The 18,937-nt window shown below is 40.0% G+C and overlaps 1 protein-coding gene across 5 annotated transcripts in view; it reads left to right on the top strand.

Annotated features, from left to right (window-relative positions):
• The window catches only part of bcl11ba (BAF chromatin remodeling complex subunit BCL11B a), a 104,841-nt gene extending 87,596 nt beyond the window's left edge, over positions 1–17,245 (top strand). For 2 of the 5 annotated variants that reach the window (XM_020530336.2, XM_048600203.1), the window contains one exon: positions 9,502–11,766. In XM_020530336.2, coding sequence (XP_020385925.1) covers positions 9,502–11,504 — 2,003 coding nt within the window. In that variant the 3' untranslated portion in view covers positions 11,505–11,766. Of the gene's footprint in view, positions 1–9,501; positions 11,767–12,597 lie in introns of those variants that run through there. The other 3 variants (XR_007262673.1, XM_048600201.1, XM_048600202.1) reach the window with 3 other exon arrangements.
• Positions 17,246–18,937: the final 1,692 nt, after the last annotated feature.

The following is an 18,937-nucleotide window of genomic DNA, read 5'->3' on the forward strand; positions in this document are numbered from 1 at the left end:
ACATATACACACACACACACATATACACACACACACACACACACATATATACACACACACACACACATATATACACACACACACACACATATATACACACACACACACACACACACACACACACACACACACACACACACAGTAGCAAATCACAAAGGCATATTGAATCAAAAGCCTCTGCCTGTTTCGACGTCATGACTGTATCTGGTAGGCAACTTGGATACTGTTGTAACTCTTCAATGTTTTAAAATCTGTGGAGTAGATTGGCCCAAGTGAGGCATATTGGTCAATTGAAACCAAGCGATGTGTCAATGGTTGTTGTCAACAGTCTGAAAACTCCCAGACACCTGCCTCAATTATCAGTTGGTTGAAAATTCTTGTGTCATGTTACTTGGTGTATGATGGTTATTTTATTGGATAGGACTAGTAAAGCAGAGACATGTTTTAATAATGCAGAGAACGTGCATTCAGATCCTATTGTGGTACTTTGAGAAGTTATGTTCAGTTTTGAAAAGCAGTAGTGACCATGAGGCTATCTGATAGCACTAAAATTAAAATTGGTTCGCAAATATCTTTAGGGAAGGAAACCTGTTCCCTGTAATCATTCTGGCCTCTGGGCTCACACCTAAGTGGTTAACTTGAAACTGCTGTCTGAAATCGATTCAGTTTTCTTAAACCAGTGCCAACTGTTCAAGAAGGTCCACAACCACCTTCCAGAGAAACGAGGTCCTGCCGCCAATGCTCACATTCCACAAATGGACTTTCTTGAGGATTCCACAAGTGCCTGTCCAACTTGTCAGCAGTGCACTGAGTTCCATTGCTCTGATCCAGTGTTGATGAAGTGACTGATCCGGGAGATTTGGCTTTTAATATATGCAGACATTGAGCCCTACTTGAGGCTCCCGGGTCAGTGATCCAGGACATACTTTCCATCCCTACACAGGTTTAGTCTGCTTTGGATCTGAAAGTGGAAGTGCCTAAATATCTTGAGGACTGGGCCAGTGATGGCAGCGATTTTCTGTTGACGCTCATTGACCATGTACTGAAGGTAGATACTGCCTACATTCAGTCAAGGTGAACAAAGCACATATAAGTTTGGTGTTGGAGTATTGAAACGTTTCAATTTTTTATCCCCAGGCTGTCTTCTGGTGGTCATAACCTGGTGTTTGTTGTCTAAGTGTAGTCATTTTAGGACCAAAAAAGGGAACAGGTCGAGAAGTTGGATGGAACTTCACTACAGGGGACAGTCTGATCCAGAAGGTGTTGGACTTGGCAGAGATTCTAGAGTGATTGTAATCTTACCCTTCCCCATTTCCATACTTTGTTCTTAGTATCCAACCCCAGCTCATGAAGAATTGTTAAGAGTAAAGTACAGTGGCAGTGAGGCTTCAGGGTGGAAGCAACCACAGAGACTGTACATCCGGACATTGCATTCTGCATACACAGGCTCCAGCCTCGACCAGAGGAAATTGTACAGGGCTCATTGTGGTCTGAAACTAGCTGTTCTTGCTTAAATATAGAGAATTGGACAAGTAATATGTCATTTCAGAATGGACATTGATCAAAAGTAAAGCATTTCATAGTTCACTGTACAGGATTTCTTAGATCTTTTGAAGCAAGAGAATTTGAAAAGTTTTCTTTTATCCATCATTGAAGAGTTTTGACTGTATCACCACATCCCTTTCTTTCTTAATTGAGCCACTTGAGTTGACATTCCACTGTTGTCGCGAATAATGGCCATTCAGTCGTTGCTGTTTGATTTGCTTCCAGAGAAGAATTATTTTTGTCAGTTATAATGACTTACAAATGATGGAAGTCTGAATATGAAACCATAAGTGCTCAGATGCATGGCATTTCTGCAGTACCTGGGAAGTGTGAGAAATGGATTTATTAATTTCTGATGAAGGCATAAATAAGCAAATTTTGCTTGTTGCAGAAAATTAGTGGGGGAATGAAAGCTACTGTGTAAATGCATGTTCTTACCACTTCCCCAGTTGTGTCAGAATATTGTACATTCAGTATAGATCTTTTGGACTATACTAACTGCAGTTCTGACATGTTAGGTGACACCTCTGGCATAGGTGAGACTTGAACCTAGACCTGGCCAAGAGGTATGGACATTACCATTGCACCAGAAAAGCCGCTTGGTGACTTGTTGTTTGGCCAAATGCAGCAGCCAGTTCTGTACACATCAACATCCTACAAGACAGCACATGATCGCTTAGATTGTCTTTGCCGCTCATGGCTGAAAGAGTAAAGTTGACTAGGAACATCAGGAGAATGTCTTCAGATAGGACTATGATTCTGGATTAGGGTGGGCTGGGCTGACATCACATATAAAAGACAGTACCCCTAACATCCTGGCAGTTCTTCTAAATATAAAATTTGGCCTCAATTAGGTACTGGAGTGCACAGTAACACTTCAACACTCAACCTTTTTAACTTGGAGGCAAATGTGTTACCAAGTGAATGAAGCTGACACTAGATGCAAAGGATTTCAAGTTTGCTAAGAGTCAAATTGAGTAAGCACCAACATAGGCCCACTCTGAAGTTACAATATTTTATTGTGTTTCAGGTCAGAAGGCTGACCTTTAATTTAATAGACAAATGAGACAAATTTACTAGTGCTCAGTTGTCATTTTTTCCTGTTTTATAAATCCCGCAAGACCCAACACACTCAATATCACATCGTTCAGCACTGCATACATACATTATCATTTGTTTGCTCTGCCCCATTAATGACTCCCTTCTGTATTTGCTAACCTATATAATGTGGCTATGAGACTGTGTCTGTGTAATGTCAATTACCACTTAGTTGCTAAATGTATGCTCTGCATAGCTCCATTAAAATTAAAATACTGTCTGTACATTGGCTCGTGGGATTAGGCAGGAGGTTTGTGTAGATTTACTACGATAGAAGCTAATGGAAAACATAACTGTTAACAATCTAAGGTTTTCAATTAGCCATTCTCTGATTGATTTTTATGAAATCTCATCGACTGATAACTATGCATCGCTGAGCTAACCACAGAACATGCTGGGATATCAACATTTTTTTAATTTAAAAAAAAACACATCTATACCTAGTGAGGTAACAAAAACAAGTAGCATGTGCAGTATTTTGCTTTTGTGTTGCGGATGAAATACAAAGCCTTTTTGTGAGTGTGCCCTAGAGCTAACCACAGCACATGCTGGGATGTCAACATATTTTTTAATTTAAGAAAAACTCTGTACCTGGTAAGGTAACAAAAAAAGTAGCGTGTGCAGTATTTTGCTTTTGTGTTGTTGATGAAATACAAAGCCTTTTTGTGAGTGTACCTTAGTGATGCTTCTCTCCTGCCTGTTTCATAAACCTGCACCAAAATTGTGTTATTCCTGGTCTAAATTTCAGAGACAGGACTTTGCAATTTTACTGTGACCAATCACGTCTCATTGCAACACTCTTTGCGAGTACATCGGTTCAGTCCTACAGGAACTTGTTTTAGCACAATCGCTGGGACACTGGTTCGCAGCAACTGAATTAAGCCAAGTTTTATTTTGTAGATAGAAGGGATTTTCTGTGCTATTTTGCATCAGCATTCTGCGAATTTGCCATTTGTCCCTGAAGATGATTGGATTTGTTAATTTCACATGATTTGGACAGGCTGTCTTGCATGACATAAAAGGTGAAGTTCCCCAGTCTGTTTCTGTTTCATTCACTATTTTCTTATCATGGTTAACTTGTAGCAAGGGTGATGATATTCCAAAGTTAAAACTTTGAAGTGCATGAGGATTCCCCTGCTGACCTGAGTGAACCAAAACAGCACCCCCTCAGGAGATCTAGTCCATGTGGATCTGTAAACTTTCCTTCTTTGAGAAGAACTATAATGAAATGTCAAAGTAAGCAATCAGGATTTAAAAGGTGGAAATTTTATTCAACAGGCTTTGTTTGTTCGTAGATAAATATACTAATGAAAGCTGCCTCAAAGAATAACCCGAATCAGTTACTGTAGACAGTGTAGTTGCATGTGAAAGGAAAACCGCGTGCATTTGGTCTGTTATCGATCTTCTGTGTATCATTGCTTGAATACTAATAGATAAGTAAATAAAAATAAATCTGAAAAGAAAGTTAAATTATCACTTTATTTATTCCTTGCCTTTATAAAAAAGCTAGGCTAAGTTTTAATTGTATTAGGAATTCATGAATAGTGCAAGAGAGAGAGAGATCATGATTTAACACTGGCATGCACTTCATTCATCCAGAGCCTATCAGTTGTAAGTCTCATTCAAGTTAAGCTGAAGGAATGGGATGAGGGTCATGGTCAACCTGTGATTACAATATGCTTTTAAAAAAAAACTGTTGGATCCATCAGCCAGTAAGTTCGCCTTTAACAGTAAATAGCTTTCTTTTTCTTGCGTTTCAACCAGTTAAACAAAAAGCAGTTCTGGTATTCATGGTGTCATTGGGGAAGTGTTGAGCCCAACAGTATAGGTTAGCTGAATTAACATGACTATTCTGGATTAATGATGGCCTCTTACTAATAGTTCAATAATTTGCTGTCTTAGTGATGGTTCAGCTTTCTTGTGCTGTGTGGTTTGCCTACTCTTCCAGGTCAGAACCCCAATGATACCACAAAATGTCAATTTTAAAACAATAAGGTGAACGAAGTAAAATTGCACTAAGCTGGATGGTAATTTTTTTTACAAACTGGTACATCAGGAATGTTGTATATAATTTGGTGGGTTTGCTGTTGATTCTCAGCTTGAATCATTTCAGTATTTTTCCTTGGCTTTTAGCAGTATCAAAAATGTAATTACTTTCTATAAGCCAGCAAGGGTAAATTATTCCTGTGTTGAAGAATACAATGATTGACATCCCTGTGGTTCAGAAAAAGTTCTGATTTTTTGAGACATACAAACCTGTAGCATCGCAGGCTCAATCTGTGGAATCAACTGACCAAGTAAATAGGACGTTAAATTGGCTGCAGTCCCTTGGTTTAGAGGTTGGAGAAATAACCAGAGGTTCCATCCCTACAGCGACCCTTTTTCCAGCAAATATGCTCTGCCACCAGGAGGTGTTGCATTGTCAGTTAACCTGTCACCATTCATTGTCAAGGGGTACCCATGAGGAGAGTTCACTTGGCCAGTGTATCTAGGAAGAAGCAAGAACCAGGGAGATCACAAATACAATCAAATTAGGAGGGGAGGGAAAAAAAAATCAAAAAAAAATAGCAATTATCCTACTGGTTAGATGTTAAGTGGCCTCTCGGTAAGTGCGTTGAAACTAAATGTGGCATTTTCTTTAGAAGAATAAGCCACATCAGGAACTCTTATTCTTATAAATGCAAATATTGATTGAAAGAATCAATATTTCAATCTTAAAAACTTACCCCAGTTAGTGACCTAGAGTCATAGAGATGTACAGAACGGAAACGCACCCTTCGGTCCAACTCGTTCATGCTGACCAGATATCCTAAATTAACTTAGTCCCATTTGCCAGCATTTGGCCCATATCCCTCTTAAACCCTTCCTATTTGTGTACCTATCCGGATGCCTTTTAAATGTTGTAGTTGTACAAGCCTCCGCCACTTCCTCTAGCATTCATCATTTGATGTAGTACATTTTGTGCATTAACTAGAAATAGAAATATAAAAGATATTAGGACCCAGTAAAAATCTAGCAAATCCACCAGACCATTTGCTTAGCTCAGCGTCCTCTAACCATTGTCTTATTCCCTTGTCTGTCCCAGAAACACATCTGTTGCCTGTTGAACCTATTAAAAAAACGTCTGTTTGCTACAGTTACCTTTCCTGTTGATTTATTTCACCTTAGTTTAAAGTAGGGTTCAGAAACTTAGGGATGTCATTTAAAAATTAGGAGTGATTAGGGAATTTGTGCAAATGGCCATATGGAATAAGTTAAACTGGGAAAATATGTCTGAAACAAATGATACAGGTTCTTTAGGAGACAGTTAGGTGCATTTCTTGACAATCAGAAAGATGGAGGGGATCTGGAAAAAAGCTTCAAAATGGGAAGAGCGTTGAATTCAGTCAATAACCTGTTGAGCTGAATTGGCCAAATGGTCTCCTCCAGTTCCTGTGGCTTGATGCCTGCAACACACTTTTTAAGTGATTGGTGGTAGTGGAGATGGGGGTTCACAATGCAAGGAATTGTTTCTGTATAGAGATGACTGATCTGTGCAGATCTATTGCCAGAACTGAGCTGAAGAGATCTGAGGGAACTTGGTTGAAAACGTTTAAAAGCATCTTTGTGGAAATGCTGGCGGGTAGCCGTGAGAGTGTTTCCTAGGGTCAGTGAGGGGATGGCAAAACCCAGTGGTTTTTTGAGAATTCCAGTTAAATTGTGAGTTCACCTCTGAAACAGTCCTAATGAAAAAGCCATGTGTTAGGTGGATGTGTATTTTCAAGTGGGAACCCTTGCATGTTTCTAAAGGCACTGTATATTTTATTTTCTTCTTTCTCTTGGCTGCGATTCAGTCTGAAGCAGTTAGAAACAGTTGCCTAGTCGCATGGCTCATGCGGAATTTCAGCAACGTGAGAAGACGAATTCCCAAGTCAACAAGATAAATGTTCTTTGTATTATTTTTTGTTTTAATGGCTATAAAACATATGTATTAAGAGGTAGTGGTGGTGGGGTGGGGGGGAGGTTGGTGAGTGGTGTGGGAGGAAAAGGAAGTTGAAGTACGTTCTTGCACTGGAAATTGTCTCATTTGTCCATCATTCTAATTTAAGATGGGGGAGGGCAGTGTCTTCATGGTGCTGGTGGTGTGTTAACTCCTGTCAGTAAAAGATAAAGAATTAGACTATCATATTAAACACAATGTACTGGGACAGTCTTAATGAAAAAACGTTAATGGTATTCTTCATTCAGTAGTGTAGCAGTGAGCAGGTCATTAAAGTTCCCCTCATCAGGAACCATATGGAAATGGCTGTAGAGATCTTTAGTAAATTTTTTGAAGTATAATTGAACAGCTGTCTCTGATTAATAGATTAGTTTAAAGCCAGGAAAAGCAGGTAAAACCCAAGGTGAAGGATGCAGCCGCACATTAAATGGATACAATCCCACTCCGGGGACCTCCTTACAGATTCTATATAGTGAAGATACACTTGGAGTTAACAGTATTAATATTGAACTGCTGGCTCCTGTGTCTGAAGCTCGAGAGAACTCGGGTCTGCTCAGATAACTGCGTTAATCCAGAAACTGCTTCTGACCAATTTCACCTGCAGTGGGATATTCCTATCATGCTTGTTTTGAAGCTTTGAATCTTGTTTCCTGATTGTGGGATCATAGAAATTTGTGGTACAGAAAGGGGCCATTCGGCTAGTTTTGTCTGTGGTAGCCAAAAAAAATAAGGCCGCAGCTGGAGGATTTATTTCAACAGCCAAATAATAAAACTTGCACTGCAGTGCACATTTCAGGGAAAAAAAAAACCAAGAGGTTAAAAGCAGTAGTTGATAAAGACTGGGGCGTGGGTTAGGGCACGTGGTTAAGATGTGGGGAGGCAGCTGAGTTGTTACAACTAGAGGAACCGTTGCATAAGACACGTCTTTCTCATTTCTGCTTGACTCCTGACTATGGTATTCCACTGCTGTGTATCAGTGACTGCAATAAATTGAGCTGTGAGAGTGCAGCTGATTAGGCAAGATGTGAGTGGTCTTTACAATTGACCTCTGTTGCTATTAGAGGTCTCTGGCTTATATTAATTTACCAGTTAAGAGAATGCTACATGATTCAGTCCATGCATGTTTGTTAATTATTGAAAAATAGCTTTTGGTCAACTGTATTATAATTTATTCTGCCACAGCATCAGATTAAAGCCAATAAAAAATTGACTTCTGTTGAAATTTAAAAAATGATGAGAGCAGCTACACAGATATCCGGCAATCTCTTTTTTTCCTCTCCTCTCTCCACCCCTACAGTCTGTAAAGTCAGGGAACATAGCGTTATCCTAACTCCTCTTTTTTGAACCATCAGCACTGGAATTCCTTAGTTGTCCCAGACCCTCTGATACTTGATTTCAAATTCCACTGAAATCTCGTCCCTCCTAGATTTAAAAAAAAACGTCGGATATTGACATTCGGCTCTTTGAAAAATTCTATCCAGTTTGTTCCACTTGCCCTGCTCTTTCCCTTTGGTCCTGCAAACATTTGCTTTGAGTATTTATTCGATTCCCTTTTGAAAGTCACTGCTAGTTACTTTCAGGCAGCGCCGAAAGGAAGTATAACGGCTCAGCCTGTATAATGCAAAGAAAATGAATTATTCTTGCTTCAACTCTTTCTAGACTTGAATATTCAAAATTTATTGTCCCCAAATGTATGATTTTTGCTTTTGTTCCCACTCATTTCAGCAGCATGGTTGGGTGCCTGTAAAACAGCCCTGTGTTTATAAACCAGCAAGACATGCACAGATTCTCTCCTTCCTGCACTTAGGTCTGAATTACACAAAGATGGTATACGTTGGGTCAGATGACCTTTTATTTTTCCTCCCTGCGTCTGACACTGCTTACCAGTGATCAAGTAGCTGTTGATGTAGGAAAGGCACAATCTGCCCAAGGATCATATTGTCTTTCGTTGATTTTTGGTGTTGAGGTTGATATCCTTGAACCAAATTCTATTTATGCGTTGTCCCATGTGCTCACCAGCTTATATTGGCTGCCATTCCAGCGACACTTCGAATTTAAAACTCTGATCCTTAGATTTCAAATCCCCCTGTAACTTTGTTTGGCAGCCACCCCTCAATCACCATCCAACCACATTTCTTAGCTATAAGGAGAAGTTGGACAAACTTGGATTGTTTTTGCTCGAGTGTCAGAGGCTGAGGGGCATCCTCAGAAGTATGTAAAATTATGAGAGGCATACCTCCATGCATAGTCAGATGGACATAGGATTAAGGTGAGAGGGAGAAAGTTCAAAGAAGATTTGCAAGGCAAGTTTTTTTACACAGGGTGGTAGGTACCCAGTACGCACTGTCAGGGAGGTGGTAGAAACAGATACAATAGCAACTTCTAAGAAGCATTTAGACAGAGACGGGCAGGGAGTAGAGGGATACGGACCTTGTGCAGATAAATGGGATTAATTTAGAATGGCATGGTGGTTGGCGAAGACACGGTGGGCCAGAGGGCCTGTTCCTGTGCTATGCTGTTCTGTGTTTAATAGTAAACTGTTCCAGTCCTCACACCCTTTAGGATCTCCAGTTGTTGCCTTTTGTGTATCTCCCACTTCTCAGTTACTCTGTGCCTTCGGTTATCCAGACCTCGTGTTCTGAAATTCCCTTGATAAACCTCCAGCTTTCTAGCTCTGTGTTCCTATCAACACTCCTTAAACCTACTTTGATATGCTTATGCTTTAGTCAGTTGTCCTCATATTTGCTTCTATGGTGCATATCAAGTGCATCAGGACACTTTGCCATGTTAAAGTGCTATATGAATGAAGGTTGCTTTTGGTAATATTTTAGATTGTATGAGTGATTATATTTTAAAGCTCATTTTCTGTTTTCTTGCAGGTAAAGATGAGCCTTCAAGCTACATTTGCACAACATGCAAGCAGCCTTTTATGAGTGCTTGGTTCCTGCTCCAACATGCACAGAATACACACGGATTCCGGATTTACTTGGAAACGCATCCATCGAACAGTCCCCTTACCCCTCGGATTGGCCTTCCCCCCTCCTTGGGACCAGACCCAATCTCACAGTCCCCCCTTACTACTTTTCTCGGTGAGAACAATCCTTTCAACCTGCTGCGGATGACTGGACCTATACTTCAGGAGCACCCGGGCTTTGGTGATGGCCGTCTCCCCAATACTCCTCCCATTTTCAGCCCGCCGCCTCGCCATCATCTAGACCCGCATCGTCTGGACCGCCTTAATGCTGATGAAATGGGCTTGGTATCTCAGCATCATAGTGCCTTTGACAGAGTAATGCGCTTGAACCACCCACTGGGTATCGAATCCCAGTCTATGGACTTCTCCAGGAGGCTCCGAGAACTAGCAGGGAACAACAGCTCCACTCCGCCCTTGTCGCCCAGCCGTCACAATCCTATGCATCGCTTGCTTCAGCCCTTCCAACCCAGCCCCAAGTCACCATTTCTGAGCACTCCGCCACTCCCCCCCATGCCCCCCAGCAGCACAACTCCTCCTCAGTCACAGTTGAAGAGCAAGTCCTGCGAGTTCTGTGGGAAGACCTTCAAGTTCCAGAGCAATCTGATAGTCCACCGACGTAGCCACACGGGGGAGAAGCCGTACAAGTGTCAGCTGTGCGACCACGCCTGCTCCCAGGCCAGCAAGCTGAAACGTCACATGAAGACGCACATGCACAAGTCAGCCTCCGTCACGGCCAGGTCAGACGATGGGCTGTCCACCACGAGCTCACCTGAACCCGGCACCAGTGAACATGCAAGCGGGGAGGGATGTGGCCTGAAAGCCAACATAACCAATTTCAACACTGGTCAAATGAATGAGAACGAGGAGGAAGAAGAGGAGGAGGAGGAGGAAGAGGAAGAGGAACTGGAAAATGAAAGCCGGCCCGAGTCTAGTTTCAGTATGGACTCCGAGCTGAGTCGCAACCGAGAGAATGGCTTCAAACTGCCAGTGAATGAAAAGCACTGTGTTCTGGGCAAAGTCATGGAAAATGTAGGTCTCCGTGCAATCCAACATTACAGTGACGTGCTTACCGATAAGCAGAAGCGTAATAGCTTCTCCAAACGATCCTCCGACGGTCAGAGAGACACTGGAGATGAGGACTCTGTCGCAGGCGAACTGGATCGACCAGAAGATGGCACAGTGAACGGAAGAGGCTTTGGTCCTGGTGAATCTTTCCCTATCACGTTGCCTCGGAAACCACCTCTCATCACTAGTCCCTCTCTGTCAGTCGCTTCTTCAAAAAGAATTAAAACGGAGAAAGACCTGGACTTGTCCTCGGCACCTTTAATTCCCTCTGAGAATGTTTACTCTCAATGGCTGGTGGGCTACGCAGCATCAAGGCACTTCATGAAAGACCCATTCCTGGGATTCGGCGACTCTAGACAATCTCCTTTTGCCACTTCCTCTGAGCACTCCTCGGAGAACGGCAGCCTGAGGTTCTCCACACCGCCTGGAGATATGCTGGATGGGGGACTCTCGGGCCGCAGTGGCACAGCCAGCAGCGGCAGTACCCCTCACATGGGAGGGCCCGGCCCGGGGAGGCCGAGCTCCAAGGAAGGACGCCGGAGCGACACTTGCGAGTACTGCGGCAAAGTGTTCAAAAACTGCAGCAACTTGACAGTGCACCGCAGGAGCCATACCGGCGAACGGCCTTACAAATGCGAGCTCTGCAACTATGCATGCGCCCAGAGCAGCAAGCTGACGCGCCACATGAAAACGCACGGCCAGATCGGCAAGGAGGTTTACAGGTGCGACATTTGTCAAATGCCCTTCAGCGTTTACAGCACCCTTGAGAAACACATGAAAAAATGGCATGGAGAACATTTGCTGACAAGCGACGTAAAAATCGAACAAGCAGAAAGAAGTTAAAGCTCCTTGAAGTAAAAGAGACTTGGTTTTAAAAAAAAACACAAAAAATTCAATTGTAAAGCTTAATTAATTGCCAACTGAGAAAGTCGGCCCAGAGTGCCTCCTGTGGCACTTAAATATTTTCAAGGTATAATTTGTGTCTGAGAAGCTCAATCAAACCTGAGGGTGATATAGAGGCAGTAAAATAATGTTGAGCCTTTTCAACTGTGCAATAATTTCTGTATTTATTGTTTTTTTTTAAAATATTTTTTCAAGCATCATGTGCAGGTACTTTTTTTCCTTTTCCTTTTTATTTTTTGTTGTTTGAAACTTCTTTTTGTTTTGTTTTGGGTATCCCTTTTGATTTTACCCACTTTTCAAAAAAACAAACCTGAGATTACTTGCATTTTGAGGTGCAGACCTGTAGAAATAACCCTTGACCCGGGCCACTGCTTATGTGGAATTTAATAGTTAAGCTACTCAACGCAGTAATTTCTTGAATAGAAGCCGCGTTTATTCATTCTTTTATTTTTTTTTTTAAATATGGGGAGGAAGGATTGGAATTGCACAAATTTTTTTTGAATTGTAAGATGAGAAAAAGCCACAGCGGATCACAATCCTAATCGTAGCACTTAATAGGCTTTTATCACAAGCTGGGTTCGAAATGTAGCACTGATCTTGCCAGCCTATGGTGTCTGGAACTGCCACTGTCGCTTTTCATCAAAGACGCCTGCCTAAACCTAACACAGTTAATAACTTTTTAAACAAAAAAAAAAGCAGTAGGCAAATGAGAGAGGCAGTTTACTATCTGGTATCCAGTTGTACCAGCCAGAAACTTAACCTAAGCAATAACGGACTTTTTGTTGTGTTATTAATTAGTGAATAAAATGCACAGCGAAGTAAATCTGAGCAAAGTCAAAAGTGCATTATTGCCAACACCTAAGGAAACATCTGTGCTCGATTGTGAGCGATATGCATTATTGTAGAAATGCACTGCTATTTTGCCATTAGGAGTAGATGGTCTTTGGCCATTGTGTTAAATAGCTAAATTTGTACCTGAGATATTTCCTTTTTTTGAACCCGCACCTTAACATATTTGTTTTTTTAATTATAGAAACTGCGACTTCTGAACAAGAAACTATGGGAAATCTATGGTCCAAAAGGGTTATGGTATACATTAGGGAACAACTGAGATTAAAAGTGTCAGTGTTGCTTAGCATAGCATTCACAATGCTGGCACTATAAAAAAAAATGTTAATGTCAGTTGACGGTTTTTATACTGCCATTCAATTTGACATGAGTGCCTTGAATATTTGATCTTCCTAATGAGTCTCTGAGACAAATGCAAAACCATTTTTTGTGAAGTTAAAAAAAAAGTACTGATTTGAAGAAGAAAAAAAATCACACAACAAAGAGAAAAATATACGTCATATTAGATTCTAGAGTTCTACACGCACCAACAATCCAGCATTTGTAAAACAAAACAAAAAATAAAATCAGCGGAACTTCACGCCAGCCGCTACAAGTTGGTGAAGACGAAACAGCATCCCTTCCCCCCACTTGCCCCCCCTACCTATCTAATCAACTTCGGAAAAACAGTTTGACGGTCTGTACTCATCAATTGACGCTGCAGGACGCTGCTTAAACTGTGGGAACCCCACTGTAGCAAGGCTCAAAAGTTTTTTAAAAAAAAAAAGACGCCTCCAGAGTCCCAACAAGAACGTAAAGACAGTAACTCATCAGGAACAATGGCTACTCCTTATTTTTTTTTGTTCTGAACAGAATTAGTGCACTCAGTCTCGAATAAGTTTACAGTATTGAATATATACAAAGGTGGAAAAAAAACAAAAAAAATTGTGTGTGTGTGTGTGTGTGCGCGTGCGTGTGTTTGTTGAATGATCAAGAGATTTTTTTTTTCCGAAGTTTGCTTAGTAAATACATGGATGCCATTATGGCCATGTGTATATTGGTTCTCTGATTCAACTGGTGAAGGGGTTTAATATATATATTACAGTTTCTTGATCACTGTAAAAGTGTACCAGTATTTGTAATAATGGAGAATGCCTGGGCATTTTACAAAATGGAGAAAAAAAAAACAAAAAAATTTTTTTTTCAAAAATGGAAATTGTTGCAGTAAATTTGTGGGTCTAAAATTGTACTTGTCACTGTAATTGTAAAGTCTAATTGACTATCAGTTTTAGTAGACTTTTTTGCCTTGGGTGTTTTATCTTTTTTCAAAAATTGTATAGAACTTGTATTGGGAAGAACGATTACTGCTACCATATGTAGACAAGAAAAAAAATAGTAGAAAAGTGCATATTCATGTAATTGCTTTGCTTAAATCACATTCCTGACCTGTACTTTTTTCCCTCTGTTTCTCTGGAATGGTTACTTGGTATTGGTTCATAATAGTGTAGGCACTTGCTGTATTTATACAGGAGCTTGTATTTTTTAACTGTTTGCTTGTCCTTTTAAAGGTGCGACAAAAAAGTACCTTTTTTTTTGGTAGTGGATTAGAAAAAGAACACACAGGCTGCCATAATATATTTTTTTAATTTTGGCAGGATAAAAATAGTGCAAAAATAATTTGTATGTTCTGAAATCTTATTGTACAGGAGAAAAAGAAAGGTCGTGTAACGACCTTTTGTTAAAAAAAAATACAAAAAGGAATTAGGAAATGCATTGCTGGTCACTGATAATTTGATTTTCATTTGTACAGTTTCCCTCCCAGATTCCCTGTTGGATATGCACGGTTTACAGTTTTGCCAGTCTGTTTCATTTTTTTTTTCTTCATGATTTGCTGCCTTTGCTCTCCCTATTCTCATGGACTCAATTCAAATCCATTGTGGTCAGAGTCAGATCAATGTAAATCGGACTGAATGAAAACTAAAATATGTTGCATTTCGCGCTGCTTTAAGGGTCATTCAGTACGTGACATTGAAGACAGATAAATTGAATTGTATTGTGTCCATGTTGGGCAGTTGTATGCTCACAGGGATGAGAAGTTTCATTGTTTTGGGCACATTTCTGCCTTTCATAAGTTTTGTAAAATAGTTGCCCAGCTTTTTGTTTGAAGAAAATAATGATTGAATTAAACTATGATGTTTGCAGTATGTAGTGACCACTAGGTGTCACTGAAACATTCAATTGTCAGTGCGCTAGCGACCACTAATGGTAGTGAACAAATACTGCATTTTTCCAAAATGGAACTCCCTTCAATGGTTCTTTGTTATTTTCTCTTGGAACTCCTTTCTTGTCCCTGATGCATCCACATTATGTGCATGGCACTATTTTGTTTTACATTTCCATGGGGATTTGGGTTTCAGGCCTCCTTGATCTGCTGCTGTGTAAAACTGATGAGGCAGGTACAAGTATATGTTGATCTAACTGCCATTTGGTTTTTTTTAATTTTGTGTTAACAGGATCATTCACTCCTTTTTTCACATTCCACGGGTTCCTCAACGTATGTAATAATAGGTAAGAGGTGGGATGAAACCTTTTGTATTTTGACACTTTGAAATTTGCACTAAAAGGCAGAAATGAAACAAAAACCACCCTGGATGAATAATCTGTATAACCTTTAACTGTTAAGGTCTGAAATATTATCACTCCACTACCTAAGACATGGGCAGCATTCATTAAACTCCACGTGTTCAAAGTTGATTATCAGTTGATGGGCTAAGTGGCTTGAAATATCCAATTGTTAGTGAGTTTGATATTCAGACATTCCAGTGCATTTCTGTGAATAAAATGTAGCATGAAAGCTGTAGAGGCTCCATTGCATATCTGTTGATCTGCAACAGCTATCACTGTTTGGCCTAGGTTGTGTCAGCTGTTGACAGTTACACATTTTTAATTGATTTTACCAATATAGGGTAACCAGGGACTATTTAAGCATTCTTCTCTAGCTCTAGTGGAAAGTGTTCACGACAATTTTCCCTGCATCATTCTTATTACCGCGAGTAATTTAGTGAGATGGAAGGAGGTTGATCCAATATTAACCTAAGCCACGGCTGAGTGTCAGCCCCGTGAGTTCAAGAGATGCACCTCCCACTGGTTGGACACCAGAAACAAAGGTATCAACTTTGACAGACAATATTCATTGGCCAAAAAGAAAATGTTAAATTCATTATGTCAAGAAGGAATAATTCATGGAGCCAACTTCTTTAGTGTACCACTTCATGGGGCTTCTGGCAGTCGTCTTAGCATGTCAGTCAAAGTTTTTTTTAACTTCCCTGTTTACATCTTCCTTGTAAAACAGGCAGACAGCAGAGAAAGCACTTTGCTGAATTCTGCAAATGATGCACCTGTCATTACTGCAGTGATATATTAGATCAGAAATTTGATTTTAGAATAATATGCTGTCATCAAATGGTCACTATTATTAGATTCCATATGGAAGTTTTTAGATTATAATTGGTTTCCACAACGTTTGTTTTACCAGTATAAGTTACCAACATGCCCTCACTGTTCTGTTTTCTAAGTGGTCTTGGCACTGGAAAGCTTTAAGGAAAACATTGGTAAACAGGCAGCAGTACAAAAGTGTATAGGAAGGAGCATTCTCTTGTTTGAGTAGGTTTCATACCACTGAGAGGAGGCAGGGAACTAGATCTAATGTGTTACAGCAATATTTTACAGCATAATCTTTTCAGCCACAAAGGGAAAAAGACAGTCATCGTGGCGAAAACTAAGTATTTGTATATTGGCAGCCACTGCGTATATTACAATGGACACAGGTTTACAGAACTAGATAAAACCTAGATTATATATCTAAGTTTTCAAATTTTATCTGTGAAAGATTGACGGAATGGGGAAAAAAAAAAAAATTTTGCTTGAAGTGTCAGATTCCAGTACTTGGTGCTGAAGAAATAATGAACTCAAAATTGAGGCAGTGTAGCAGTTGCACAATGGATTTATATAGAGAACTCATACCTGCTTCCTTAAAGTTGACAAATCATTCAAAACAAAAAAACCATCATAGTAGTTTATTGTATCGGCATCCTGCCCATGACCACTTTATGTTGGATGAGTTTAGGATTAATTGATTTGCATGCTCCTTCATATAGTGGTGTTCAATGCTCTGATATTGGTCTCCATCAGTATTCAGTGTTTGGGCTGTGCTATTTCAGCAGCTTCTGACATTGTGTGCCACTACACAAGATTCGCCTCCCCATGCTGCCATTTACCACCAACCAGTCAACATTGTGTGCTTTCAATGAGGATTTTTGCAAGGAAAAGTACTGACGAACATTCAAAGGTTAAGAGCTCACGTTTCATCCCACCTCTGTTAAATACAGTCCACAGGTTGTTTTATCATGACCAAAACACTTTAACGGTGCTGTTGTATTTTTAAGAATTGTACTTAAAATGCAAAGCAAATCAATGCCACTTGAGTTGGACCTATTTGTAATGGCAAGGCAAAATATTTTATTAGCTTTTTTCTATTTCTGTATTTAGAGCTTTTTATTGTAACTTGAGATTTGGTCTTATACTACAAGTTTGAACTATTTATTATTGCTTGTGTTGTGCTCTGTTTAAAACAGATGCACATTATCCTTTTTTTTATGTTGAAGTGCTGACCAGAGGTCACATCAGCTTGGCTTTGTGAAATATTTATTGTTCTGTTTTTCTGTACAAAATCAAGCCCTCTCCTAATCCACACTGTTTTCAGCTTGTGTCTACCATTTCATTCATACACTCATCCAAATGTTTGTCCCATTTTCAAGTGAAAGAAATAAATCAAAAATTATCTTTACAATCTTCAAACTTTTACCTTTTCTGCCTGTTTTTCCCACTCCCTTCTCAGTATGTGGGTTTAACAATAAATGTTCAGCAGTGAGCACGTGCATGACTCATGGTATCACAGGTCAAGTTGAGCACAATCAAGACTCCGATAATAAAACCTTCGATAGCACTACAAATGATGATGGAACATATCTGCACTTCATATTGTGACATCTGGCTGAGTCCTAACGGCCCACTCATCCTGTTGAGTAGGTCAGTAATGCTCAGAATTTTTTTTTAATAGGCTATTAGTCAGTGCGTAAGTAAGCAAGAACACATTGTGGCATACAGCACCATCATGGATTAACCAATGCAACCTTTTAGAGCCATCTTTTAGTAAATAACTTCTCATGCTCAGTTCATACCAATTGGACATCATTTCATTCTTTGAATGTTGTATATACACACACACACAAATCCATTGGTACTCTCCATTTCTTCACTCTTTGCTGTTCCCTTATTTTGAGAAGACAGTCGTCCCATTAGTTTATTTTCATAATTGCACTTATTTCATATCTATTGGCAGCACCAGTTTATCAAAAGCTGTGTTTAAAAACAATCAACTGGGTATCTTACCATAAGAAATGGAATCTTATGTGTCTACCTTTTGTGAAAGTTCCTTTTTTACATAAGACATTAAATGAGTCATTTTAATTAGGATTCTTTGATCCAAAAACTTGATCCTGTTCCATCTACAATACAAGGCAAAAAACAGAAACTGCTGGAGCAACTCAGCAAGTCTGGCAGCATCTGTGGAGGGAAAGCAGAGTTAATGTTTCAAGTCCAGTGACCCTTCATAACATAAAGCAGTTGGTTCTTTTCAAAGATGCTGTTTTTAGAAATTTTTAAAAATAATTTCCTGTTTTAGAATGCATCCACAGTGAATGATGATCAGAAACAAAACTTGAAAATCTTATGCAAGATTTAATGACACAATGTTTCCAGCACTGACAAAGAATTAGGGACACATAATGTAATGAAAAGCAGATCAACCGTCTTAGACAGTGGACTGCTTTATTGAGAAAGAAAACACACTCAATAGAAGTATTTCTGAGTTACGTGTCTTGGCTGATATGAAATATAGAAACAACAGTGGATCTCTTCAAGCTTGTGGAAGCCAAGTCCAGCCGAAGTACAAGACGCTAAGTGCAATGGCTTTGAACAACTTTGGCTGATTTGTAAATGGAGTGAGCAAAAAGACTTCTACCTTGCAAAATATTCAGAATGGATGAAAGCCATGAAGCCTAATTCCCACCCCCATTAGTCAAACATTTTTTTTTTCAGAAGCACATATACCCCTCTCAAATCAACATACATTGCCCATGTGAATGGCCTTGATTGAGACTGTGTTCCACAATGTCTGCCTTTGAGTACACTTGTTCCAACCGATTTCCCAGTTTAATTTCTTTCGTTGTAACTTGTAGCCCTGGCATTAAAGAACAATCCTCAGGTCAAACATTTTTAGGGGGAAGGTAATGGCCCAGTGGTATTATCGCTGGACTGTTAATCCAGAGACCCAGATAATGTTCTGGGGATAGTAGGAACTGCAGATGCTGTAGAATCTGAGATAACAAGGTGTAGAGCTGGATGAACACAGCAGGCCAAGCAGCATCAGAGGAGCAGGAAGGCTGACGTTTCGGGCCTAGACCCTTCTTCAGAAAAGGGTCTAG

The sequence above is a fragment of the Rhincodon typus genome, chromosome 8 (assembly GCF_021869965.1).
Source record: "Rhincodon typus isolate 14 chromosome 8, sRhiTyp1.1, whole genome shotgun sequence".
In the NCBI taxonomy this organism is placed as follows: domain Eukaryota; kingdom Metazoa; phylum Chordata; class Chondrichthyes; order Orectolobiformes; family Rhincodontidae; genus Rhincodon; species Rhincodon typus.